The sequence below is a fragment of the Callorhinus ursinus genome, unplaced genomic scaffold (genome assembly GCF_003265705.2).
Source record: "Callorhinus ursinus isolate GAN/ISIS: 27379988/994484 unplaced genomic scaffold, GSC_fseal_2.0 scaffold70, whole genome shotgun sequence".
Lineage (NCBI taxonomy): Eukaryota > Metazoa > Chordata > Mammalia > Carnivora > Otariidae > Callorhinus > Callorhinus ursinus.
Window position 1 is genome coordinate 357399 of NW_027397132.1, and position 27610 is coordinate 385008.

A 27610-nucleotide genomic window follows, 5' to 3' on the forward strand; every position below is an offset into this window, starting at 1 on the left:
CACCGGGCAGCCCCTGCTCCGTGGCTCCCCATGTCCCACAGCCCCATGACCCCGCTTCCTCCCATTCCCCTGGTACCCTGAATCCTGTTGTTGCCCTAACTTTCCCTGCATCGCTAGACATCCCTTCTTAATGCCTGCTTTCCCAGGACCTTGACCACAGCTGGACATCAGCTCAGCAGGCCCCTCCAACAGCGAGCAGACTGTGGCCAGAATGGTGAGGGGGTGGGACGTGGAGTCCAGGGAGCCTTCCGGTGCTGAGGGACACCATCCACATTCCTGCTCTCAGCTCTGACCCAGGGTCCACCTTTATAAGAGACCTGACTACACGGAATTAGAAGGAGAGTTTCAAGTGTCTCCTGTCAGTCTCCACAAGGCCTTTTATTTGAATTGAAGGAAGTTGAATTCCACACCAGAGGCTCAGCTTGGATTCCAGCCCTCGGAGTGTGGGGTCACCCCATGCATTAACCATGTCCTTATTTTCTGTATTCTGATGCTTTGACATCTGGGGCTTTGCTGACCCTGGAAGGACGGCCCCTCCCAGCGTTAGCTAACTCCTAGAGATAGCAAACAACCGGATTTCCAATGCAAAGCGCAACGGATCTAGAGCCCACACCTCCAACCCACACTCTCAGCCACTCTGACCTGCCCTCAGTAGCCCCATGGCCAGGTACCAGACAACTAGGGACAGCCCCTTTGCCCTAGAGCCTGCTGAAATTATGGAAACTAGCCCGTCCTAAGCCTGCTTACTCTGCCTCCCTTGTTCCTTCCTCAGAAACCACAGTAAAGGTTCTTGCCTACAATTTCCCCCTGCCCTGGCCTCCTGCTGACCTTGGTGCCTCCCCGTGTAGCCCTGCATGGCATGCCCCTCTTCTTGGGAACTGTCACAGACTTTCTTTAGTGACAATCCTCTCTCGATCTGCTGGTCTTACTGCAGCTCACATTTTCTATAAACACGAATTGTACAACGCCTGCCCTCTGCCTTCAGTCCAGTGCTGCTTCTGTCAACACCACCGAGCTAAGAAGACCAAACCAGCCCTTCTCTTCTTTATTATTGTTTTCTCCTCATGTCAGCCCCAGAAATTCAGCAAGAACTGGTCTTTTCCCCACTGCTCATCCTCCAGTAATTTTTTTTCTCCCTGCAGGCGGGCAGGAATTGGGGTTCCTGGGTCGCCTGAGGATGGTACCTGAGCAGACGTGGCTCCCCCAGCCTCTTCCAGCCTGTCACTGAGGTCTTCAAGGTCCCGGGACAGGTCGCTGCGCTGTTTCTCCACCTGGGGAAGATGGAATGAGCATGACGGGAGCCGTGCAGGAGCTCCCCTTTCTCTGGTAAAGACTGCAGTGACCACATGGTGTCTGTGAGGCTGGGGGCCTGCACTTGGGGAGTTCTGCCCTCTGCCTGCCACCCCGCACGCTCAGTGAAGGATGCCTGTGTCCTTCTGCACTGCGTGGGTCTACCTGCCCTTCCTACCCCCGGCCCGGTTGGGCTGAATCTGGAGTTTAGGTGTGTGAGGGTTTCACCTCCCACCAGCTTTCTGGCCTCATCCTCTGCAGGATCTGATCCCTACCCTAAAGCCTCAGTCCATTCTTTTCTTTTCTCTTTACATCTTCGTCACTGTGCAGAGAGGTGCTATTTCTTCTCTTTGCCTAGAAATTCTTCCCGGCATCCGTCTGTTGAACTCAGTCTCTGAGTCCCCAGGCTAATGTTGCCTCCTCTACCTGCCCCAGGCAGAACTAGCCTCCTCTCCTTGGACTCACATCAGAAATAGTATATTAGTATCTTACATCATAATTAATATTGCACACAGAGCGCCGGGCCTTGTGCACAGCTCGAGAATCAGTGAGGCCCGTTCAATTGGAAACCTGTTCTCTCGCTTTCCTGAGTGGAGTGTCTGTCTGCTTATGGTTGGATTGTGACTGGTGCTGGGTCTTTAGACTCAAAAAGTGCAGAAGTATTTCATTTACCTTGGCTCTCATTGCCCGCTCAGCTTCCAGTTCTTCCTCCAGCTCCTCAATTCGGGCCTAGCGGACAAACAAGCAAAGGGGGGTTATCTCTTCTGGGTGAAGTTACAAACGTAACCGTTTGGCCTTTTAATATGGAAATGATGGCAAGTTGCTGAGCATGTGATGGACACCATCAACAGCAAAAGGAAACTGGGCACAGAGAGTGTGTGCAATGGCCCTGAGGCAGGAGGGAGGCTGGGGAGTGGTGGGGGAAGGCCGGGTGACAAGGTCCGGGAGGGAAGAGGGGCAGACTGTGGAGGGTCTTGTAATCATCACAAGGGCTTTGACTCTTAAGACTGTGTGAGGTGAACATGGATCAGTCTCAAGGGCTCTGGGGCAGTCTTGCTCCTCAGGAAACCCAGGTAGCCAAGCAGCTGATGGGAGCAAAGGTGCCTGGAAGTGCATTTCAAAAGGGGAGCTCCGTCCTCTCGGTCCTGGACACACCTGGTGTTCCTTTAGTTTCCGCTGGAGTGTGGAATTCAGAGACTGCTCATCCTCATATTTAGAGTTGACAGAATTGATTTCCATATCCCTCCTGCAAGAGAAGGTTTGATCTCCTGAGGGAAAAGCTCTGAGGAGAGATCAGCCCACTGGCAAGGGAACAGAACCTGGGCTGCCGGAGGAGGCCTTGAACCTGCTGAAACCCACTCATCCCCCGGTATCTGGCCTTCTGGGGTGGCCGCCCAGAGGGTCTCACCCCGCAGAACCCCAGAATCTGCTGCACATGCTTTCCATCTGCTTATTCATTCACTCATGCGCATCTTAATTTGGTACACGTTTATTGAGTAGATCTACTATGTGCCAGACGTTGTTTGGGGTTCTGGGGACACATCAGTGAACAAACCAGACAGAAATCACTGCTCTGGTGCAGTTTCCATTCTAGGGGCTCCAGAATCACTTGGATCCTTTGCCTTTTTAGGGAAAATTTTCCCCTAAAGCCTTTCCACCAAAGAGTGTCTCCTTCTGACATGTGGGTTCCATGTGCCAAGGAGCCACGTGTGAGAACTCCGATGCGAGACCAAGTGGGTGAGCAGGATGGTCAAGGTCACGTGCACCTCCCGGCGTGCCACGGAGGACATGTGTGGGATGCAGAGCTAGCTGTGCGCCCTCCTAGCAGTCCGTGGTGCTTTGAAACTGCCTTAGCAAAATGCCCCTCAAAGAGGCATTGTCCAAATTCCACTCCCTGAGAGCTTTCCTCGTCTGACTCATCTCCTCCTCCGCCTCTTGCCTGGCTCAGGTTTACACCCAGACTGCTGCAGTAGCCTTCCCATTGCTTTCCTGCTTCCAGTGTTTCTCCACTCCACCTGTCTCCCGTGTTATTTCCAGAGCGATACGATGAAGATACCCCCTCGACTCCTTGTGATTTTTGAAAGCCCAGCTTATGGGTTTCTACAAAGACTCCGTGCCTTTTGGGGTGGACGCCTTGCTTAATACCTGTCTCCTTTCCCGCGCCCCACAGGCCCTGTGTGAGGCTGGGGGCTCCCTGTGCGCGAGCAGCACCTACTCGGCGTCTCCCTCTACTGTGCTGGGCACGGTGCCTGCACATAGCGGGCGCTGGGGACGTGCATTAATGCATGTGGAGCCCTCAGCGTAGTGCCCAGCACAGGGCAGCACCCAGGAAGTGCTAGATACTGCTGATGTTGGCACGGGCGGAACGAACACCTGCACGGGCATACTTCTTCACCACCTCCTCGAGGTCTAGTTTGCACCGTTCCATCTCATTGAGATTGTCAATGGCCATCTTCAGGTCACTCTCTGCCTTGCGACGAGCCTTTTCTACCTCCGCCCGGATTTTCTTTTCTTGTTCCCAGTAATCCTTCAGCTGCAGAAAGAAGAAAAACAAGAGAGAGTGGGGGTGGGGGGTAAGTCTGAGGCCGGAATGCGATGCGGAACTGGATTGGGCCTGGTTCTTTTCGCTGTAGCTTCGAGAGAGGCTCTCACTTCCCCAGGGCATGGGTCAGTCCAGTTCCCCGAATGCATCTGAGGACCCTGTGCCCCCAGCATGGGCCTGGCCCTTGAGCTATAGCATTGGCCCCAGCAACAGGGCATTACCTCATGGATCTGGGTGCTGAGCTTGCTGTTGGTCTTGGTCAGGTGGTTCGCCTTGTCCTCTTCAGCTTGCAGGTCGTCGAGGGTTTTCTGGAGAAAAAGATATACATATACGCGTGTCCCACAAGCCACGTGGGGGCAGCTGAATAGACCTGGTTCTCTGCCATCACTTCTGAGCTCAGTGGACAGCTACTGAGCATCTGCCCCTGGTGCCAGGCGAGGTGGGGAGCAGACCCGAGCACCTGTTAGCTGCAGGTGGGCCCTCGCTGGTCAGTGGGGCTCTGGTTCTCCATGGGGCATGTTGGAAATCTGGGGCGGGGGACTTTTGGTTGTCACCACAATTGGGGGCCCCACTGGCACTTAGTGGGCGTTTCCAGGGATGCTGGGCATCTTGCCTTGCTCTGGATAATCCAGCACCTTGAAGAATCCTGCAGTCCACACACCTGATGCCCCACCCAGGCATTCACATAAGCAAAACAACAGACTCTTCTGAACCGAGCACCCAGCACCACTTTCCATATCGTGCAGCTATTTTTTTTTTTCCACTTAGCATAGACTACATTTTTAAAAGAAGGATCTACCATGAAAACTGAGAGATGTGTTATTGTCAAAATCTCCCTGAGAGTTCTTCACCATTTTGTAAACTCGCATCACATGCAGCAGCCGCACTTTGCTATCTGCAACCCTAACACACCCTCCGTGCCCGTCTGCAGCCCCCTAGGCAGGCTTGGGTGGATGGCCTACTGCTCACGACATCTTCTAGGGGAACTGCCTGGGCTTTGACACGCTGACAGCCCCAGAATTTATTACAAATTACATTCCATTCACTTCCCCCTTAAAAAAGAAGGGGTACACTACTGATTTTTTTTGAAGTTATGTATGAGTTATAATAACTTTTATTTTAGGATAGTAAGAGAGGCTTCCAAAATACAGTCTGTGCCCATTATTTGCCGATTATCTATTTGCCTATTTACCTACCAGCTAAAATTTGTTTTGTAATCCCAAACCAATACTTGTGGTGCTTTCACGGTCATTTGCAGACATGCGCAGAACATCGAAAAATTTGAGCCTCCCCAGGGTGCACATTCCCAGCTGTGGTCAGATAAGATGGTGCCCCGCCTTCTTGTTTCCGCTCATACTGCAAACAAGTGTCTTTTTTCAGAGGCTATTCAGTGCCGTGGTTTCTACAGTTTGGTGCTTTTGTTTTGGTGCTTTTGCTTTATAAAATGGCCCCACTCACATTCTGCCATCCTGTCTAGTGTTCCCAAGCACAATAAGGCTGTGATGTGCCTCACAGAGGAAATCTGTGTGTCAGATAAGCTTTGTTCAGGCATGAGATATAGGGCTGTTGACTGTGAGCTCAATGTTCAGGAACCCCCAATACGGACCAAATAGTGTCTTTCAACAGAAACATACATAAAACAAGGCAATGTATTGATTGTAATCAATACATATTATGTATTGAGTGGCCGATGAAAATGTGACCAGAGGCTTGTGGGAACTTAACCCTTTATTTCCCCTTAAAACTGAGGTTCAGTGTTTGCTAATTCAGTGTTTGTGGTGACTTTATAGACCATGACTCTCTCGAATAATGAGAATTGACTGTATTTGATATAAAAGGGGGCTCTGAGTTTGAAATGGTTGAGAGTCACAGTCTAAGGGGAAGTATTTCTGGAGGCAACAGAGGGAGGTCCTTGGGGGACTTGTTGTGCAATCATGGTGTCCACAAACATGGCGATAGGGGTCCACTGTCTGGCTCTGCGCCTCAACTTGCTCTTGGTACCTGTGTCTCCAGAGCTAGGAAGTGGTCTGTGCCCTGGTCAGCACGGGTGGCTGGTCAGAGCTGGCTCTGCGTTCAGGACCCTGAGCCCATAACACTCGAGCGGGTCTCCCCATGACAAGAGCTCATGCCCTTTGTTGCCGAGCTATATCAGGGTTCACTGGTGTGTTACTCATAGGGCACGTCTGTGTACCTCACTTCATCCTGGTGAGTCTGGGAACCATGCCTTCCAGCGCACCTGGGACTGTCAAACTGTCCTAGTTTGGGTGATAAATTATGGGGTCACCCCACTTACAACAAACCTGGGAGAACAGCAATAAGACACGACAACACCCACTTCACTGATGAGGAACCTGAGATTTTGGGAGACTCTGTGCCTTCCCTATGGGCCCCAGCTGAGGGGCAGGAAAGCCAAGATTTGAACCCGGGTCTCCAGTCTCTGAGCCCCACCTGCTCTGCCAAGGGCAAACCGGCGATGCCTACCTGGTGCAGCTCCTCCAAGGCCCTCTTCTCCTTCTGGAGCTTGGCGATGGAGTCTTCCCGGAGCGAGAGGTCCCCAGTCAGGGTGCGGACCTTGTGATCCAGGGCCTGGAAATGGGGGTGGGAGAGAGAGACAGGCCCTTAAGGCTGGGAACACCCCTGGGGGAGGCACTTGCTCTGAGAGAAGGGCCCTGCAGCTTGGCTATGGTCCAGAGTCACTTGGGAGCCTGAGAAATGCCAAGGCCCAGGGCACACTCCAGCCAGCCACGTCAGAATCTTAGGGTGAGGGGATCAGTGAGAGCTACCAGTTCAGGCCTTTGCTATTCAAGCCCAGTCCTCAGGTGTCAGCGGTGTCTTAGAGACTAGACCCTCGGGCCCCACCAGACTTGCCCATCTGACATGGTAGCCCCAGCTATGTGTGGCTACTGAGCACTCAGAGTGCAGCTAGCTCAACAGCAGAACCACATTTTAAATTGCATCGAGCTAAGTTAATAGCCCCATGTGGCTGATGGCGAGGGTCCTGGGCAGTCCTACAGTGGGGACTCTAGGTGTGACCCCCATAGGCTTCCCGGTTCTGGCGAAGAGTGTGGTCAGGCTCCGGGGCCTCCTCACCTGCTTCTCCTTCTCTGTCTTGGCCAGTGTGGTCTCAAGGCCCTCCAGGTCCCGCTTGAGGTCGCTCATCTCCCCCTCCAGCTTGCGCTTGGTGGCACTCAGGGAGGCCGCCGTGCCTTCCTCCTCCTCCAGCCGCTCCCGCATGTCTGAGATCTGGCTCTCCAGCTCCATTTTGGTCTTCATCATCTGGGTCAGGCGCTCCTCAGCATCTATCAGGTTCTCTTGCTCCTGGCGGAAGAGCGAGCGCCCGTCAAAGGGGTCCCAAAGGGGTCCAGGCAGGAGCTCCGAGCCCCACGCGATGTGTGCGACAAAACATCGTCTAGCAGTGCCGTCCCCAGACCACCAGCGGCGTCACCCGTGAGCTGGTTAGGATGCCAAGTGTCAGGCCTCGCACCTGTTGCATTTAAATCTGCATTTTCACGAGATCCCAGTTAAGGTGTTGTTAGCAGAGGTGGTCCAGGAGAAGGGGAGGACACTCAGGCGGCGCCGCACTGGTAGTGCCGGCTCTGCCATCCCATCTGCTGAGCCCGGATGTGCCTGTGCCTCCATCTGTCAGCGAGGCCTGGGCCATCCGCCCAAATAGCTCCCAGCGCTGAGTTAGCACTTTTGTGTTAACAAGCCATTTCCCATCCGGGGTTCCTCCTTATAACAGCCCTGAGGGGCAAGCCAGGCAGATGTTACCATAAGCTACAGCTTAGGGATGAGGGAACTGATATTCAGAGGAGGGGGGGTGTTGTCAAAGGTCAAGTGGACGGGAAGGGGCAGAAGAGGGACAATCTGGGTGTCCACTGGGGTCTCCCTGAGATGGGCTGTGGTGTAGGATGACAACCGGCCGCAGAGTGGAGCCAGACCAGCTGTGTGACGTATGGTTCATGGCGTAACATTATTGAAATTGAGTTTCTTGTCTGCACAGTGCAGGAAATCATCATTGGGAGGCATAAGGGGGTAGAGCCCATGAAGGTACTTCTATCAGTGGGTGGTTTTTTACTGCTGTGATCTCATTTGTACACGGCTTCTCAGAAGGCTCTCCAGCCCTCCCTCCCTCCCTGGGTCTGACTCTCAGTGACCCCGGGGATTCTGGTAGTTGCCAGGGCCCCCAGCTCCTGCTCCCTCCCTCCACTGCCCTCCAGGGCCCCACATACGGCCTGTAGCTGGATGGTGAGGTCGTTCTTCTCCTGGCTGAGCGTGGCCATCTTCTCCTCCAGCTCCTTTACCCTGTTTATCAGCTCCTGTGTCTTGGACATGGCATTCCTCAGCTCCTCCTCCTTGGCCTTCATCTCCTCCTCTTGCCGAGCCACATTCAGGAGCGGCTTGACCTGAGTGGTGAGCAACACCCTACTGTGTCAGGGGCATGGGCTTTGCCAGGGGCTCGGTGGTGGGCTGTGGGGGCTCTGCCTCAGATGGGACCTCACACCCCCACTGGGGTGGAAAGCAGCTCTTGCAGCCGTGAGGTGGAACCCCTCCACAGATCCCCCAAAAGCACCCCTAGCCGCCACAGAGAAGGCCCATCCTCGCTTAGGACCAATCCTCAGGGTGCTCTTTGACCCTACGAGACACCGAGTTCCTTGGCATCTAGCCACGCCCAGTGCTTACATCTGTTCTGTAAATTGTGTGTGCTTGGGAGCCCTGGCTGGATTCAAGCTCTGGTTTCCCTTGCCTTTCTCCCTTACTGATTCCTCCCTCTCTCTGTCTCTCTGTCTCTCTATCTCTCTATCTCTGCTTATGTATATTCTCAGTGTCTCTGTCTCTATCTCTCCGTCATGTGTAGATTCTTAGTGTCTCTCTCACTTACTTCTTTCATCTGTTCCCCTATATGATCTTCCGGGCCTCCCACGACCCAGCCTCACTCACCCCGCTCCAGCTCAGCTGGTACGTTGTGCCTCGTGGCCGCTGCCCCTCTTGCTCTCGGCTCCGTGGGGCTGGGCCTTCTTTGTCCCTCAGCTGGCCGGGAGTACCTGCTCCTCGGCAGCACCCGCTGCACCCATCCGGCCCTGTCTGCGCGTTTGGCCCTTCTTACCCTGCATCAGTGCCTGGGTCCATCAGCTCCCTCCACTCATACTCCTCTGCCCTGCTAGACCTTGAGCCCTTCGAAAATCTCCCTCGTGCCCTCCAAGCAGAGCTGGCGGGACAGGCTCTCAGGGTATTTCCTGACCAATGGTTGCGTTTCTCCAGAGGGCAAACTCCCCGTGGAGATGGATTTGGAAGAAGGCATCACCTCTCTTGGAAGATGACAGGGACGCCTCGTTGCCAGCCTGGGCTGTAGGGACCTGGGATGGCATGGGGGCAGGTCCATGTAAACGCACAACTACGTAACCCTTTTTATTCCGTGAAAGCCTCCCACAATGTGTTTTTTCCCCCCATTGATTCATCCTATCTGGCTTAAATAAGATTAGAGCCTAATTAAAAACTAAGAGCAAAGGATTTTTATTTTATTTTACTCTTTTACTCATTGGAACAGGACCTTGCTCCACCGTGTTTAATTAGTGGTTTTACTTTCTAGTAAAGAACGGGGGTTTCCGGGCTTTGTCTCCTCATCTGTGACAACTGGTGTCCCGCCTGAAAGAATCTTAAAGGCTGTTGGTCTGGAGCTTCCCAGGGGGCAGTGCCAATTCCAAGAGGGCAGATGAGATAGATTGGACATTGCATAGAAACCTTTGATATTCACCGTTACATAGTTACTTTAAAAATAACTTGTAAAAATAAGAAATGGAAGGAATCATTTTTTTAAATAATAATTTTTAAAAATGGATAATGCTTGCTTAGGATGAGATTAAAGCAGATGAGGGTACAAAGTTTCCTTTTAAAATAAAAATTTCAAAATAAAAAAGTGAGTTGACATAAGGAAAGAAGGTCCATCATAGAACAGGTGGGGAAACGAGCGGTGATGGCTGAACTCTGAGAAATGCTCATCTGGACTCCTCTGCCATCTCAGGCCCTCGAGGGGGTTGGCCTGTGTGGGTGCCTTTGGAGATGCAGGACTTACTCTCCCTCCTTTGAACGTGTGGCCGGGATTGTGTTAGAAAGCACTTTCCCACGGGGAGGGGAAAGAAGCTTCTGCACAAGCCATGGGGGCCGCAGGGCCAGAGAGAGGACCCCCCCCTGCACATGGCCCCTGAGACATCACCATCCTCCATCCTCCCGGGTCCTGAATGTGGCAGCCCTGCATCCAGCCTCCTGGTGCTGTACCCCCCTGAACGGTGGCCTGGGGCGGGGACACCATCACCCACTAGGATTCCACCTGCATCAGGAGGATGGTTCACGGCCTCCTGCATTGGTTAAGGGCAGGCTGGTTGCTTGGGGGTCCTGCAGCCCCAACACCTGGCTGACTCACTGCCTTCTGTGCTGTCTTGGAAGAACCTGAGAACTGGGAGGTCAGACCCCACGATTTCCTGAGGTCACTCCAGCTCTAAAGCTGAGGACTTCACTAAAGAAGTTGAAGATGCCTCAACATGCCCAGGGAGAGGTGCTGATAACCAAGCCCACTTTTTGTAGTGTGTGTCGGGGGAGGCTCTCCATCCTAACAGGTTGTTATTCTGAGGGAGGAGATGAGGCGGGAAGACACACTGTGATTGTTCCTCAGGGAGGAATCCACCCCTGTCTGGAAGGAGGCTAGATTCCTCCTTCGACTCATTTTTGGACCTTGCCTGCAGCATCCTGTGCCCTCCCACCCAGGCCCAAGGCCCCCCGTCCCCCCACAGCAGCAGGCTGGCCTGGCCCCCGAGCCCTACCTTATTGTAGAGCTTCCACCAGCCCCAGAAACGCAGCTCCAGGAATTTGCGTGTGTTCCGCTGGATGACTTTCAGGCCAATTCTGCAAAAAGGAAGCCGGTGTCTCATGGATTAAAGCTTAGGTGTTGGGGCTCGGCCTCCCTGATGGAACAGTTCCTCCCAGACAGCACAAGGCCGAGACAGACCACTCATTTCTTCTTACGCTTCCCTTCCCTCTGATCCCTCGCGGGAAATCCCCCATTACTCTCTGCATCCTATCCATCTGCAGTCTCTGGAATCCGCCTCCTTGTCCCTGGTACCTTGACCGGACTGTGACTTACTGAGGACCTCCTGTTTGCCAAGGCCCCGGGTTGGGTTGGGCTGCTGTCCTACCCTCAGCCCCTAACTGGAGTCCCTGCCTTCAGTCAGGGTTGAAGAGGGCCTGGTGGATATCAGGAGCTCATTATTGCTGTTACTTGCTCATTACTGTTATTATTACTAATGCTATGACTAATACTACAACAAAGAGCCAGAGTCAACCAGAGGACAGCCAGGGGAGCCTGAGCTATTTTCTGAGGATGGTTTTAGAGAGACCGCCGGGAAACATGATTCCAGGGGCAAGGACTTGGAGTGAGGGCTTCTGGGTTCTAGTCTTGACTCTTTCCGCATGAACCGGGGCCAGGCCCTTCACACTTCTGGCCTCAGTTTCCATGGGGCGCCGGCCCTACCACATCCCTGTCATAGTATCGTCACACGGATAAATAAGGGGCAGTGACTGGTAGGCTGTAGGAGAAGGATTTATATTAGGTGGTCCCTGTTAGGGGTTGAATTGTGTCCCTTCCCAAAAGAAACACTGAAGTCCTAACCCCTAGTACCTGTGAGTGTGACCTTCCTTGGAAATAGGGTCTTCGCAGTTGTCATTACTTACGTTAAGAGGTCATACTAGAGAAAGGGGGCCCCTAACCCAAGATGCCTGGTGTCCATATAAAAAGAAGGAAGCCGGCGTGGAGACACAGACACAGAGGGAAGGCCTTGCAAAAAAAGAGGCAGAGATCGCAATGATGTGGCCACGAGCCAAGAAACGCCTGGGGCCACTGGGACTGGAAGAAGCAAGAAGGGATCCTCCTCTAGAGCTTCCGGGGGGAGTGTGGCCTGCAACAACTTGATTTCAGAGGGCCGACCTCCAGAACCGGGAGAAAATACATTTCCACTGTTTTAAGGGAGCCAGGCTGTGGTGCTTTGTTACGGCAGCCCTAGAAAACTAATACAGACCCCCAACAGGGTTCTTGGGGCCGGCCGAGACACTGGCATCATCTCACTGCCCCGTGTCGCTAATGGAGCTGAGGGCTGCGTGTGTGGCGGGGTCCCTGGTCATCCCGTGTGGGTGAGCGTGGCCTCCGTGGTCCTGCCCCATTGGTGCTTGTGAGCGTGCTACCTTCGTTCCAGCATCTTCTTGAACTCAATCCTCATAAGGAAACCCCGGAGGCGACTCTGTAACATTGTCATGATCTTGGCCAGCCGCTCGTCCCGCATGTCCTCAAGCTTAGCCAGGATGCCGGCTCGGAAGAATACCTAGGGGAAAGACACACTCCCCTAAAAATAGCCCAGCTATCACCGGTGACAGCCACTCGGCGGGGAGTTTTTTTTTTTTTTTTTTAATTTTTTATTGTTATGTTAATCACCATATATTACATCATTAGTTTTTGGTGCAGTGTTCCATGATTCACTGTTTGTTCATAACGCCCAGTGCTCCATGCAGAACGTGCCCTCCTCAATACCCATCACCAGGATAACCCATCCCCCTCAATGGCGGGGAGTTTTAAATTCAAGCACCAGAGGTTTGCAAAGGTCCTTGAAAGTTAAGAGAACCAGTCTGGTGCTGGCGGTTGGAGGCCCCTTGGGAACAGCTGGCCCCAGCCTGGACACCACCAGTAGCAGGACCACTGCCGGCCCCAGCGTTGGTTTCCCCCTGCCCTTGGCTCCTCCTGTGGGCCTTGCACTTCCAGGCCGGGTCGCCCTGGCCATGTCTCCTCACATCTCAGGGCCTCCATTCCTCATCTGTGAAATGGGGATGTTGATCCCTCCCTGCGGGTTGCTATAAGAATTAGACAGAGATATTTGGTGGAAAAGTCTTGTATAAACTGCGAAGCTGTAAGTGAAAGGTAATAGATATTCATGATCCTCGCTGCTATGGTGACTGCCCAGCAGCCAGGGTGGCAAGGGGCCTGCCTTCTTTTACCACCATGCAAAACAGCCTTTGCACCGTCCCGGTCCCCCAGGGATCTGGGAGTGGGAAGAGGGGCTAGGGAGGGCGGGGGTGGGGTCGACTTTGGAGAAAGGATACAGGGTTTTACCAATGCTGCACAATTTCGGGCACCCAGCTCTGATGTGTGAGTGGGAACAGCCCCAGGAAAACAGGGCCAGCTTTGCAATGTGTTCGAAAGAGCAGGAAAGACCCGGAAAGACCCAACCTCAGGGAAATGCAAATTAAGGTCGCAATCCCTCCTCCCTCCACCTGTAACTTTTAAGACTTCCGAAAAGGCAAGTGTTGGCAAGGTTGTGGATCAAGGTGAGTTGGTACAACAGTTTTGGAAAGTGGTTTGGCATTCCCTTGTCAAGTTAAATGTTTGCACACCCTGAAACAGGCAGCTAGCCTCCTCAGCATTAACATATTGATCTCCGCCCTGGCTGCCCGTTGTTTCTGCCTAGAGGACCTTGGAAAGATGCTGACACCTGGACATAGGTGATTTCAAACAATTTCTGGGGCGGGGCTCTGGCATTGGTATTTTTATCTCTCTCCAAAAGGATTCTAATGTACAGCCAAGGCCGAGAATTTTGTTCTAGAGAAACCCCTATGTAGGACCATGCACAAAGATATTCAAAGTCGCATTGTTAATAACTGCAGGGGGGAAAAAATCCATTTCCAGGGCACCTGGGTGGCTCAGTTGGTTAGGCGTCTGCCTTCGCTCAGGTCACGATCCCAGAGTCCTGGGATCAAGTCCCGCATCGGGCTCTCTGCTCAGCGGGGAGTCTGCTTCTCTGCCCCTCCCCTGACTGGTGCTTTCTCTCTCTCTCTCTCAAATAAATAAAAAAAATCTTAAAAAAAAAAACTCTGAAAAAAATCAATTTCCAAGGAGAGAAGAAAAGGTAATGGTGGCGTGGCTCTCTGAGGCAGCCTCGTATGACAATGATGATGAATGAATGTCATGTTCCAAACAACAAAGATGAATCTTGGACGTACAATGAAGTGTTAGAAGCATGTTACAGAAGGGTATATCAAGTATGAATCTTCCATGAAGCTCAAAACCAGGCAAAAACCCGGGGCCAGATGCAATGTGATAAAACTGTTTTTTAAAAGGCAGGAGGACGGTTAATATTCAGGACAAAGCTTCCTCCTGGGGGTGGGGCAGAAAGAGGGGAAAGAGATGCAAAGATTAAGTTCTGGATTTTTAAGTGGGCTCGTGGGTGGTTGTTTTATTGTTAGTATGTTTCATAATGTAACATCGTTTCATAGGCCTCACGTAGGACATGATAGAAACTTCTAGAAGGATAGAAGGAGCCAGGAGAACTGTACCTGGCGTCGGCCTGCCTTGGATGTGCTATGTGACCTTAGCCAAGCCACTCTCCTTGGGGAGGCCTTGATCTCTCCTCCTGTTCAGTGGGAGTCCTCCCAGCCCCGAGGGTCTGTGATTCCACATGTTGGGGGCAGAGAGCAGAGCCCCCAGCTAACCTTTCATGCGGATGCTACGGATACCAACCGGAGAAGAATGGAAAAGAATGCTCCTTCTCCTTACCTTCCTCCCCCACAAAAACCCGAAGAGCTAGCCATCATGGGGTTGAGACATTGGGCTTGATTTCATGAAATGTTTCTTGATATTTCACAATGGCTGCTCATTGAGGTGTGTCCTTTTAGGGGCAGTGAGGTGAGCACGGGGCTGGGGCTGGGGCCCACACGCGCCCATGATGGGGATAAGGGACGCAGCTGACAGGCAGAATCATCCTGTTCTCTGTTCTGCCTCTGCCACCAGAGCCTGCCCGGTCCTCGGGGAGCGAAGCGGTCCCCAGAATCCCCAGGCCTTTATCTGGACCCGAGGTTCCCAAGGCAACCCTTGCACAACCGCAAACTGCAGTCCGTTTGCCCAGCCAGTAGCCGTGTCACATGCTGGCAACGGCAGCCCCAGCTCCCCTTCCCGCGAGCGGCGTCATGGGGCCCGAGGCCTGCTCCCTCCCGCCTAGTTCTGTGGAACTGGGCACATCGGCTCCGTGCCCCTGTCCCCACTTCCTCGAGTTTCCCATCCTTCAAAGGTGGGGGTGGAGGAAGCAGCTGGTATTCAGTGATTCTGACAAAACCTGAAGTGTCCCTCTAAGTCAGTTTAGCTGTACACAGCACCTCTTAATTGTGAAGGAGGCCAAAGCCAATAGTTCTGGCAGATTCTACAGCAGTGTGAACAATTCTGCCAGCACTTACTACCAGAAGCAAGCTCTGAGGAGCTGGGGACTCTGTTCTGTTCACTGGCATATCCCTAGAGCCTTGAACCGCACCTGGCATGGGAGGTGCTCTTTGAGCATTTGCTAAGCGGCCAGATGTGTGGGACACACACACAGCCTGGAGCATCCACGCGCTCCAGCCTGTGGGCTATACAGAGGCAGGCTTTGAGCCTGATGCTCCTGAATGCAAAGCTGGGACCCCTCCTGGATCACCCTGGTTGTCATGCTGGGGTGCAGTCTGCTTGGGCAGCTGTAGATGGACACCTCGCACCATTAGCCTGGCTGGCCCTGCTGATCCCAACAGGACTCTGCAGGGCCAGGACGTGGGACAGACACAGGGCAGCCCAGGCCCTGTGAGTTAGGATCGGGCCGCCTCTCTGAGTCAGCACCGACTCACCTGCCAGCTCAGGCCTGGAGCTTTCGGTGTGGGTGGGCTGGGATTATGGTGCTTCACTCTCAGACCTCAGCCCCCACCACACACAGCTTCATGCCCCAGTCAAACCCAGGACCTTGATTCTGACTGGGGCTCATACAGGTCTAGGAAATAATCTACCATTTATTAAGTACCTGTCTGAGCTGGGTTCTCACCCACAATATTGCTAGTCACCTCCCCAATCCCATGAGATCAGCTGTATCAGCTCTCCTTTCTCAGAGGAGGAAACTGAGGCTCTCAGCAGCTGTGGGGGCGGGGGGAGGCTTCCCCAAGGCAGGCAGCTGGTCAGCGGCCGAGCTGGAATTCACCTCCTGAAGCCCACCTTCTGGGGACAAGGCTGGGTGGCATAGGGAGGGAGTGCCACCGGAAGACCCTACCTTGGTGTGCCCGATTTTGTACTCATTCACATCCAGGTCGATGGACCCGAGCAGCAGCTCTGAGGCCTTCTTGTTGTCTACAAATCCCTGAGGAATCACGTTGGGGTTGAGCACTTGGTACCTGGTGGGAGAGAGACAATGACAGTCATCATCGTGCCCAAGCTGGTAGCTCAGGAAGCACATCCTCACAGCGGATCTTTGCGATGGCCTTGGAGTCAAGGGTTAGACCTGCTTTACGGATGGCCACAGTAGGCCGTGGGGTGGTACTGACAGGAGGCCTTGGGGAGCGAACGTTGGTGTGGGTCAGGAGTTCAGGAGGAGGCAGGTGCTCCTAGAAATGAAGACACCAAAATCTTTCCTTCCTGATCTTTCCTTCCAGGCATAGGAGAAGCGCTGTTTTTCCTGACCTGCCAGCAGGTCCTTCCCTGTTTAGAGCCTTCAGAGGGCTTGGACAAGATGGCCTCTAGTGACTTGTCCTGCTCCGTCCATCTGTGGTCATTTGTTCTAGCAGGGAGGGGGTAGAAGGAAAATAATGCCTAAGGTGGAGGTCTTAGTTTGGGTTCCCCCAGAAGCAGACCTTGAGACAAGGATCCAAGTGCAAATAGTTTATTTGTGGGGGGGGGGCTGCAGAGTTGGGAAGGGGGTCAGGGAAGTCAATAAGAGGCATGTTATCAGACCAGTTATCACAATGGGCAGCTGGGGCTTAATGCTACTGGGGGACACTGGGAACAGTGGTGTGCTGGAACCTGCAAGAGCCAGCTGTGTGCATCTCTTCCCAACCCACATTCAGTCATTCAGTGACGTCACATTGATGGCTCGAAATCAGCCATGGGAGTGTTTATCCCATGGAAATCCAAAGACACTACAAATCAGGGCTTTTAAATTTTTATTATTTTTAAAAATTTAACCTGGAGAGCCTATTGTTAGATCCTTATCCGGAAGCCAGTATAGAACATGCCTCCTCGTTAGCCCACCAAGAAGGGTGAGGAAGTGGGAAGTATTTATATGCCAATTGTCCTCAGTCACTGGTTGAGGGCTTCTCCTGGGGAGGCATTACTTCCTGAGACTTTCAGCTGCCAAGTAGCAAAGCAGGCTCCAGAGCCAGAGAAGGCCCTCAGGCAAAGAAATGCAGGTTCTGGCAGTTGAAAGTCAGGCCAAAGCATACTAAAGTAATGGCAGTGCGGTGGTATCTGCTGTGAGGTGTAGCGTCTGCGACAACAGGACCATATTTCTCAATTAGTCCCTGGAAACTGAGAACTGTAGACTCACGGTATCAGGGAGACACCACTCACCTCTGTTTGAACTCTGGGTACTGCATCCTGTTTGGGAAGCCCTTCCTGCAAATACGGATGCCTTCCAGGACTCCATTACAAGCCAGCTGGTGCATGATCAGGTGGGCGTCCACCACGCCTGCCAAAGGGGTGGGCACAGGATGCTGTCAGGCCTCTCTGGTGGGGCAGGCTACTCCTTGCCACTGCAGAAAAGCTAACTGAGCATCTGTGTCGTCAACCCCAGTCTCCCGCCATCCCTGCCAGGGGGCCCCACAGTTCAGCCAAGACCCAAAGGCCCCCCTGAATGTGACTTCCAGCTGGTGCCCACCCAGCCAGAACATGATTTTTGCTTTACAAAGCAGCTTTACAAAACATGACTTTTGGATGATCCATTTTTTTTTTTTAAAGATTTTATTTATTTGAGAGAGAGAAAGAGTGTACGAGTGAGGGAAGGAGCAGAGGGGGAGAAAGAGAGACAAGCAGACTCTGTGCTGAATACAGAGCCCGATGCAGGGCTCAATCCCAGGACCCCGGGATCATGACCTGAGCCGAAACCAAGAGTCGGACGCTCTACCAACCGAGCAACCCAGGCGCCGCTGGATGATCCATTTTGGGGGGGACCCTTTGGCGCCCTGCCTTACCCCAGTCACCCCTGGCAATTCAAAGTCGACTCAAGTCATACCTGGCTCACAGTTTGCGCTCAACCAATGTTAGCTATTTTTATTAATTGTTATTGTTTCGGTGTGTCAAAATTGTCCAAGTCTGAAAAAATTGGTGGGAAGAGGAGGAGGCAAAAAAAGAGAGACCGTACTTCATACTTCAAAAGTGATTAAACTTCTGTAAAGCGGGGGTGGGGGACTTCATTTGAGCAGACACTAACTTCACAGAGCCCCATGACAATACCTGATTGCTTGAACTCGTTGGGGACAATACAGCGGACAAAATGGGGAGCGGTGCTGTGGAGGGTGGTCATCAGCTTATTCAGCTGCTCCTGGGATGGAGGAAAACAAAACAGAAGGACTGAGTAGAGCTCAGTATTGGTGTTGCAGGACACCCATGCTCAGCAGAGGGGTTTATTTAGAGTTCAATTAATTAAATTAAAATTTAAGTTCAAATTGAGTTCTTCTGCCACAGCAGCCTCTTTTCCAGTACCCACCCGCCACCTAGGGCTACGGACTATCATATAATGGATAGCATCTTGGGCAGTGGCTGTCCTCTCCGAGGGACTTGCCCAAGGTGACATAGTTTTCAGTAAGCAGGGCCCTTCCTGACTCAGGGCTGGCTCATCATAGAGTCTCAGTCCTGGGAGGAATCGTATGCCTGTGAGGACAAACCCCTGCCTGTTGTTACCCTCCCCACTGGATGGTCCCTCCTCCTCTGCTTGGATACCTCTAATGAGGTAGCCCGCTCTGCCTTAGGGCAGCTAGATCCTTGGGAAATACTGAAATCTTTCTTCGTGCAACATCTCCCTATTGGCTGCCCTTCTGCACTTTGGAATGTGTCCCCAGTCATGCCCCAAATCTGTAGAAGTTGTGATCAGCCCAGAAGATCTGCCAGCCAACTCTGGGGCTCAAGATCTTAGGCACTGATATGTCCATTGATACCACTCTCTGGATTTCAGTCTGAAATAACATGGTTGGACTGCACCATCTCTAAGGGTCTTTTCTGCCCTGAGGTCCTGTGGTTCTGTGACCCCCCTCAGAAGGAAACAAACTCCTCGAATGAAAGTGGCAGCCATAGGCATAGAAATGAAATCATCCTGTCCTGGGCTGGGAGGTGGCAGGCAGACCACCACACCATTAGAAGGGAGGGTTTGATGGAGGGGAGGGTTCACTGGATGTAAAGTGGCCTGTGGGGCAGCCCCATACTCACCCTGTAGAAGTTGGAGACTGTCATGAAGGAAGACCCTCTCTTCTGCTTCTTGCTTCCAGCTGAGGAAGAAAGACAAGCATATTTCATGTCAGAACACAGCATGGGGACAGTCAGCCCTATTAAGTGTTCTCTGTCAAGGAAATGCATTCTCTGGTTTAAAAAGGCTTTTCTTGGGGGGCGCCTGGTTGGCATCTGACTCTTGGTTTCGGCTCAGGTCATGATCTCAGGGTCCTGGGATCGAGCCCTGTGTTGGGCTCCATGCTCAACGGGGAGTCTGCTTGAGATTCTCTCTTTCCCTCTGCCCCTCCCTGCACTCTCTCTCTCTCTCTCTCTCAAAAAAAAAGGGGGGGGTTTTCTTGGGACAAACTAAGGTGGGGCCCTCACACCAGGAAAGGGAGATCTACCAGGAAATGCATGAATCGGATGACTGTGGCCTAATTGTCAAAAGGGGTGTTATGCTCTCAGAAGAGTGTGTATCCTTTTGCGATTTAGGGCTACACAGGGGGACACACTATTCCCACTGGGAAGGAAGAGGAGCCCACAGACCATCTGGAGGAATTGCATGTTGATGGTGAAAACATCTCTGAATTCGAGGAAATTTGTAGTTCTTGCCCCTCTGAGTGGTGGCCACATTGGACAGCTCCCACCCTGGGGTGTGTCCCAGGGCTGGGCTTGGCCTTTGCCTCAGACAGAGGAGAACAGGGAGCAGAAAATAAGAACACAGCATTTGGGCCTCAACTCTTCCAAAGCAGTATCGCTCCACCTACAGGTGATACGGGCCCAGGGATCAATTCAGTTGATGGAATTTCCCAGAATGCATCTGCATCTCTCCATTGCACCATCATCCATGGCCTACCTCAAGCAAGTTGTCATTCATTCATCCATTTAGCAAGAGTTGAATAAGAGAGTTTTGTTTCCTTATTTCCATTTTGGTCGCGAAAGGGCATCAGCCCATGGAGACTGTACACAACAAGGGGTTAGCTGTACCTGGAGCTTCCTCTTCTTTGAAGAGAATGGCCAGGAGTCCCAGGGATGATTTCTGGAACAAGCCCACCACTGTTTCATTCAGGGGATCTTTGTTCTTCTCCAGCCATCCAGTGATGTTGTAACCCACCTGGAGGGGGGCAAGTGCCAGTGGTTACCTTCAGGTCCAGACTCTGCCTTCCAGGTCCCACAGCCAGAACTTCTATCTACAGCTCAGCTTGCTCTGGGCTCCCAGGACCAACCTTCAACCCCATCTCTGGGGGCTTCCATTCTTGACCTTTTCTGGAGTCCTGGGATGTCCCTGAACCACAGTATGAGGTGGAGTCCCTATTATCTGCTTTCTTGGGCATTTGCAGTTTCCCTGTTTAGGCCACCCTGTCTCCGAGCTTTTCCAACAAACCATGACTCTCTAGCTACTTTCTGTCAGGCTGTGACCTCCTCTTGCATGTCTTGCTTCGCTGGCTACTCTGAGCCTGCCTGACCTCTGGCTCTTTTTCTACCCAGGTGGATTGATCTTCTTCCAGGCTCAGCCCTTGCTGTGAGTGACTGGCCTTGACCAGCAAAATCCCGAGCTACATGAAGAGCTCCCTACACAGGTGTCTGGTCTCTCCTTGCTCAAGGGCGCATATCCCCTGGCCATTGCCTGGTTGAAGGGGGGGCTCCATCCATCTAGAACTGGGGGCTCCCAGTCCTCATTAATTTCTGCTTCCCATTTTGCCACATGACCCGAGCTGGAGAGGCAAAGAGGAAGCGCTTTTCAGATTCTCCCACTGAGCATGAGGAACTGAGAGAAGCAGGTAAGAAGCCAAAACCTTTGGGCTTTCCTTCTCCTATATAGCATATAGACGTTCCTCACCCCCGGCCCTTACTTTAGAGCCTTCTTAGTGGTGCAGAGGCCCCATTAGACTTTGAACATTCCATTGCTACAAATACGGAGTTTTTCTCATTTCATCGAGGGGGGTGAGGTAGAGGACCTCGGTCAGGCTCCCAACCCGCCGTTTGCTCTAGGCATTGGCACGATTCATTTTCCAAGTGATTGGCATTGTTATGGTTGATGAGATCGTCAACTCCTGGCCCCAATGCCCAATCCAACAGCAGCTTTCCTGACAGCTCTGTTCTAAGGCTGCTGTTTGCCTGCAGTTAAACCCACAGAGGCTCGACGAACGCCGGTGGTAACAGCATTTACGGCAATACTGCAATCCCAAGGAAACCAAACTCATTCTTAAAAGCTGGCTGAACAAACCTTGTCTCCCCTATCCATTATTCATATAGAACCCGAGTCCTGGCGGCACTTAACTCCCTCTTCCCCAAGGACTAAGTTTGTCATGAGTGGAAAAAGCCACTCCAGAGATGTCATTTTTTTGGTTTGGTGGCCATGAGCTGCCAGAGCAAGAAGTTAATCAATTGGGGCATAATTGGTGGGCTCGTGGCATTTCTTTTCTCTTTTTGCAAGTGTTGGAAATTCTGTCCAAGATCTCAGTTCAGCCGTCAAACCAAGGGCTGTAGACAATGGTGTGGCCCTGGTGGGTCTGAGGGCGTCAACGGCGGTCTGCTCCCTGGATTGCTTTGGAAATCTCAGAGGGAGAAGTGATGAGGAAGTATGAGTCAGAGGTCATTTCACTGAGCCGATCACCCTGCTATATGGCGGCCGTGCTAGTTAGAAGCAGGAAGCATCAGGAAGGGCAGGGCAGGAAGGACCTACAGCAGCCAGAGCCGAATGCAGCAGGAAGGTGGCCACAGGGGGCACCGAGGGGGTACTCACGGTGCCTGCATAGTGGACGAGCTCGAAGTGGGCCTCGGGCCCCTTGCCTTTGCCCCCCTTGGGCTTGAGGAAGTTGTTGGACTTGCCCAGGTGGTTGTCGTACAAGGCTGCCTTGAAGGTGGCGTCGGTGGCCTTGGGGAAGACGCACTGTTCCTCCAAGATGGAGAAGATACCCATGGGCTAGAAGGGAAGAGCGGTGGATGGCGTTACAGGAGGCCACAGGACCCCAAGGGGGCCACTCAGGTGTTGGCCTGGGGGCAGTGGGAGGGGTGCCCCAGACACCCAGGTGGCTGGCCAGGAAGCAGAACTGTGGGCAAGGAGCCCTGGTAGTGGTGCAGTAGCTCCACAGTCTGGTCTTCAAATGCCCAGGCCATTCAGACTTACAAGAGGCTAGAATTCATTGACTCTAACAGACGGAAAGATGGAGGTCAGAAGGGGCTACATAGCTCCCCAAATGCTAATCCCTCCCAAACAGTGGTGCCAGGCAGTCTTGGCCCTCAGGAAAATGGTAAAGTCAGTGACCCCTGTTCTCTTTGCATTTAACTCTCTTATCCGCTCTTGCCCTCAAGGACATTCCTGGCTACCAGGGGCCACAGATGGTTCTAGGTCTCTTCTCACAGAACGAGGGAGCTCACAAACGCTGTCCCCCGCACCCCAAACTATGGAGGGTTTGGATTTCTAAGGAAGATTTCTGGAAGAGGGCAATGCTTAACCCCAAAGTTCAAACGTGAGGACATTTCAGGTTCTGTGACAGCTGGACAGGGAGGTGTTTGTAGGTGTTAGGGGACAGGTGGATTGTACACACAGCCTGTTTTTGGAGACTTTTTTCCTGGGAGGTTAAGGCTGGTCTCACATCAGAAACCCCTGGCCACCTTGCTGATAGGTTCTTTATGATGGCCCCTAGGCTGAGCCTCAGAGACAACATATTGTTATTTCTTTCCTTTATTTTTTAAGTTTTTACTTCACGGTAATTTTAGACTTGCAAAAGAGCGCGAAGCATTCCTACGTGTCTTTCATCGGACTTCTCGAAATGTTAACTCAACTTTGGTAAAAATAATGAAAACCAGGAAATTAACATTGTTACAATACTATGAGCAGACTGTTCAGATTCTGTCATCTGTCCTGTTAGTGTCATTTTTCTATCCCTTTTCTGCATTTGATCAAACCATATATATTCTTGAAGTAGGCCCTTTGCTAAAACGTTCCCTATGGTGTGTTTACAGGGGTGGCCAGTAGACTGCCTGGGTTAGAACCTGACTCTGCCATTCACAGGATGTGTGACTTTGGACAAGTTACTTCCCTTCTCTGTGCTTCAATGTTCCCATCTGTGAAATGGGTGTACTACATCACCCCCCCACACACACATACATGCACATATGGTAGCTTAGGATGAGCCAGTGACTCTAGGCGTCCAATAGCCCAACTAACAGTGGTCATGGCAACACTGTCATACCCATTTTGCAGAGAGGAAGCTAGAGGCCAGAGCAACCAAGGTCATTAGCAATGTTGCTAGTGCCACCTCCCCACAGGCCCCAGTGAAATCCCCATCTGAGGCACAGCCCGGACAGAGCCCTGGCCTCTCTCTCTCAGCCCCACCTTTGAGCAGCAGGTTACCTTTTCCAGGAGGTCAATGCAGGCCTGTAGGTCAAGGCCAAAGTCAATGAAGACCCATTCGATGCCCTCCCTCTTGTACTCCTCCTGCTCCAGCACGAACATGTGGTGGTTGAAGAACTGCTGCAGCTTCTCGTTGGTGAAGTTGATGCACAGCTGCTCGAAGCTGTTGAACTGGAGTGGGAGGGCAGAGAGCGGGGCGTCAGCCAGGACCCAGACACAGCCTCCCTGGGACCAGGACTGAGGGTTGAGGCACAAACCGAGCTCAAATTTACTGAGGGCCAACTCTTGTCAGGTGCTGCCCCAGAGGCCTGAATGCTGACCACCGGGCAGTCCTCCATCAGCCCTGCAAGAAGCCCTTCTCGGTTACCCTCCCCTGCAAAGGCCCAGAGCAGCTTAGCACCTGCAGAGCAGGGTTGTGGGGGAGCGGGGCCCAAACCGCAGATCCCACCTTGTGTGGTTAATGACATCATTGTGGAAAGAATCATTTTCTTTCCAGGATAGAAATCATTTGAGAGGCTTTATGCTTCTGACCCCCTGTGTGCCTTTGGACAGTTCTCTCTGTGTGCAGTTTTTTTTTTTTTATCCTCATCTGTAGGATGAAAGGGTTTGAGGAGTTTACAAGCCTTAAAAAAAAAAAAAAATCAGAGAGTGCTTTCTCTTAATGAAATCTCATGCTCCAGCCGCATGAAAAATAGGTTAAAGCAGAGGTGCCATTGTAATCACAGAGCCCGCCCCTGTGTCAGACCCTGAGTGAGCTGCACCTGCTCAAAACCTTACAAGGCAAGAATGAGTAGTGTCCCCATTAACAGGTGGAGAAAGAGAGGCACACAGCCTGGAAGTGGCCAAGCTGGGATTCGAACCCTGTTTGTTTATTGCACATGCTCTGTTTTTGGCGCAGAGCATCCTCCTTTCCCCTAGGCCCTCCACTGCTGGCCATCAGTGGCTTCCCAGGGTGCCAGGGAGCACAGTTTGGAAACTCTAAGCCACCTTCTGCCTATGAAATTAAATGATTCTACTGTAGACAGCAGTCAAATTAACCTTTTAGAGCCTGGAAGAAATTGGGCTAAGCTGTTGTGTGTGTGCGTGTGTGCGTGTTTTGAAGTAGGCTCCACGTCCAGCATGGAGCCCTTGGGGCCTGAACTCACGACTCTGAGATCAAGACCTGAGCCAAGATCAAGACTCAGACGCTCAACCAACTGAGCCACCCAGGTGCCTCTGGGCCAAGCTGTTTTTTTTTTTTTTTTTTTTTAAATCCATCTGGGGCCAGTGGAAATCTTAAAATAATAGGATGGTGGAGTGAAATGAACTTTATAGATCATCTCTTCCAGCCTGTTCATTTTAGAGTTGAGGAACTGAGGCTCTGAGGGGGGTAGCTACTTTCCTAAGGCCATACAGCTAGCTGAGGGCCAACTTGAGTCCAGAACCAGATCTACGGACTCCTAGCCATGCTGCCTCCAATTACAAAGGTAAAATATTCCTGACCCACAACACCAGTCTGTGAGGAGCCTTGAGTCTCTCTTGTGTAGGAAAGAAGTGGGAGGCTAACAGTGTTGTGCTGGTAATTCAGCTTAATCTCTCTCTCAAAAACGAAAGAAAGAAGGAGAGAAACGAAGGAAGGAAGGAAGAAAGAAAGAGCCTGATTTGACGTGTTGGCCGATTTCCATGGTGTAAATCAATCAACATGATGTCATGTATCAACATGATTATCAACTGAATCACAAAATTCCTGAAAACTCAACAATCGGCCCTCACGAGCCAGTACAGGCCGGCTCTAGCACGCCACGCATTCTGTCCAGGATGTTCACCCCATTCTTTATGATTTGGTGCCATACAAATGAAGATGCAACTTTCTGGATGCCAAAAGTCAGAGACCCAAGAGCAAACAACTGAGATTGGCCTGCCCCAGGTCCAAGAGGAGAAACAAGAGAACCATGGTGAAAAGTAGCTTTTAAAAGGAAAATGGTCACCCCAAAGCAGGAACAGAATGCCAGGGCAGGCACACCTCAAAGATCTCGAAGCCAGCGATGTCCAACACCCCGATGAAGAATTGCCTCTGCATCTTGGTGTCCAAGGTCTTGTTGATCCTGACCACCAGCCACTTGAACATCTTGTCATAGATGGCCTTTCCCAGAGCCCCAATGGAGTTGTTGCACTGTTCCATGTTCTGGCCCTTTTGCACAAACTCATTGCCTACTTTGACCCGGGGCCTGGTGATGCCCTTCTGGAGCTCCCCGGAATTGAGACCCATGAGATGGGCGACTTTGTCAGCCACTGAGTAGGGACAGAAAAAGCAGGTGAATGAGAGAAACATGACGCCTTACCCCAGAGAAACCCAGCACCATCTACTGTGGTTAGGGAAGGGAGGGAGGAGAAGGTGGCAGAGACGCCGTGTTGCCCATGAGAAAAGAGACGTCTGAGATGGTTTCCACGCTCGCTCAAGGTCAAGTGGCAAAGCAGAGCGTAGAAACCAAAATCGTGGCTCTGTCACATCTCTCTGAGATTATCAGTGTCTGGATGTCCAAGGAACATTCTTGGTTTACAGCATGTCTCTGAAATGTGCATGAAGCCTCAGAGAGCCGTGAGCCCCTGCCACTGGCCGCCGCCTCCATGAACAGCCCCAGCCAAACACCCACCCTCCGTGGTGTCCACTTCAGCTTGCTCCTCTCTGGGCTTCTGCTTGAACTTCATGTTCCCAAAATGCATGATGCCCCCTGTCAGCTTATAAACACCGACCTTCTCCTCTGGGCTGAAGCCCAGCACGTCAAAGGCAACCTGCAGGGAAGAGAAAGGCAAGACACTCCTGGCTTCTCATTCCACAGAATAGAGCCGTGGCCCTGCAGTTGTGGGGGTGGCACCTGTGGGCCACGGTGGCCCCGGTGGTACAGGCGTGGGCTCTGGAGATCAGACACACCCTGGCCCGGAGTCAGGTCAGTTTCCCTCCAAGGGGCTCAGACCAGACGCTCTGCAATGTAGTCATTGTATTTATTTACCCTCCCTGGTCTCTGTTTAGTCATCTGCAAAAGGGGGATCATAGGTGGTCATAAGAATAAACCAGAATGATGTGTCAATGTTTAGTCCAATGCTTGACACATAGCACTTGATACATAATAACAAATGGGAAGTCACATTATCCTCACCATCATCATTACTGCTAAGGCTTCATGCTAGGAACCAGGAGAGGGAAAGGCAAAGGCGCATCAGGAATCAGTTCTATTGTCAGACCCTAACAGAAGTTACAGGTGCTCAATGTCGTACGAGGAGAGACGGGGTGCCGTGGGAACTGAGGAGACAGGAGGGTTGCTTCTAGCCAGGCGGGCGTACATGGCCCCTTTCAGTTCCATGGAATCCTAGTTCGGTTCCACTTGCTGTGACAGGCTGGAGAGAAGTTCCAGCTGCAGCATCAGAGACCTCCAGGGGAGGATCTGGGCTGTTGCCCGGCCACTCGGAGTGGCCCCCACCCCAATTCTGGTGGCAGTGATGCAGGGCCCCCACAGTCTCTGTCTTGGCTCTCCCTGCCATGTGCCAGCCACACCGCTCCACTCACATCTGTGATCTGCAGCTCCTCCCCGTCGTCCATGTTCTCCACCACCGTGACGCCCTGGCTCACCCAGTGGTACTCCTTAGGGTTGGGGACCAGCAGCAAAGTCTCTGCCAGGAGCAGGAAAGCAGGTTGGCAGCTGAGTGACATGTGGTTTTCTTCTCTTTCCATTTTAAGCTGGATCCCTAAATGCCTCCCCTGTGCCCGGCATATGGTGGGCATCATGGGGTTACAGAGCTGGATAAGACAGGGTCCGTCTGGGATCACCCAGAGTCATGGAGGGACTTGAATGGGACACACAATGAGCTTTAGGGTGGCAAGAGGGTCTCAGCAACCTGGTTGTGTCCTTCAGTACTTGGCCCAGTACCTGGAGCCTACTGGGCCCCCTGTAGATACTTTTGGAATAAGTTAATTCATAGCGTTCTCCTTCCTCTGTCCTATAAAGAACAGTTTATACTCTAAGTCAGGAGGTAACATAATGTCTGCAATGGACAGCAACAATCACTTGCACATAATATGCATGGATATTGTTGCTTTCACAAAGGAATATACCCACTTCTATTTTTCTTCATGTGCCTCTCTTGGTCTATCTTTGTTTTTCTACTTTGGGAAGAGACATGGGTGCGAGAAATATGTTCATGT

General features: G+C 52.2%; 1 protein-coding gene across 1 annotated transcript in view; it reads right to left on the reverse strand.

Annotated features, from left to right (window-relative positions):
* MYH16 (myosin heavy chain 16) overlaps positions 1–27610 on the reverse strand; it is a 59496-nt gene that overhangs the window by 22708 nt on the left and 9178 nt on the right. The window contains exons 9-28 of the mRNA XM_073886258.1: positions 26975–27078; positions 26064–26202; positions 25433–25701; positions 23431–23601; positions 21817–21996; positions 20058–20184; positions 19071–19129; positions 18102–18189; positions 17220–17337; positions 15928–16048; positions 12065–12201; positions 10651–10732; positions 8065–8238; positions 6923–7150; positions 6314–6418; positions 4054–4140; positions 3678–3823; positions 2446–2536; positions 1963–2019; positions 1185–1271 (exon numbers count right to left, since the gene is read on the reverse strand). Of these exons, the coding sequence (XP_073742359.1) occupies positions 1185–1271; positions 1963–2019; positions 2446–2536; positions 3678–3823; positions 4054–4140; positions 6314–6418; positions 6923–7150; positions 8065–8238; positions 10651–10732; positions 12065–12201; positions 15928–16048; positions 17220–17337; positions 18102–18189; positions 19071–19129; positions 20058–20184; positions 21817–21996; positions 23431–23601; positions 25433–25701; positions 26064–26202; positions 26975–27078 (2570 nt within the window). The remainder of the gene's footprint in view (positions 1–1184; positions 1272–1962; positions 2020–2445; positions 2537–3677; positions 3824–4053; positions 4141–6313; positions 6419–6922; positions 7151–8064; positions 8239–10650; positions 10733–12064; positions 12202–15927; positions 16049–17219; positions 17338–18101; positions 18190–19070; positions 19130–20057; positions 20185–21816; positions 21997–23430; positions 23602–25432; positions 25702–26063; positions 26203–26974; positions 27079–27610) is intronic.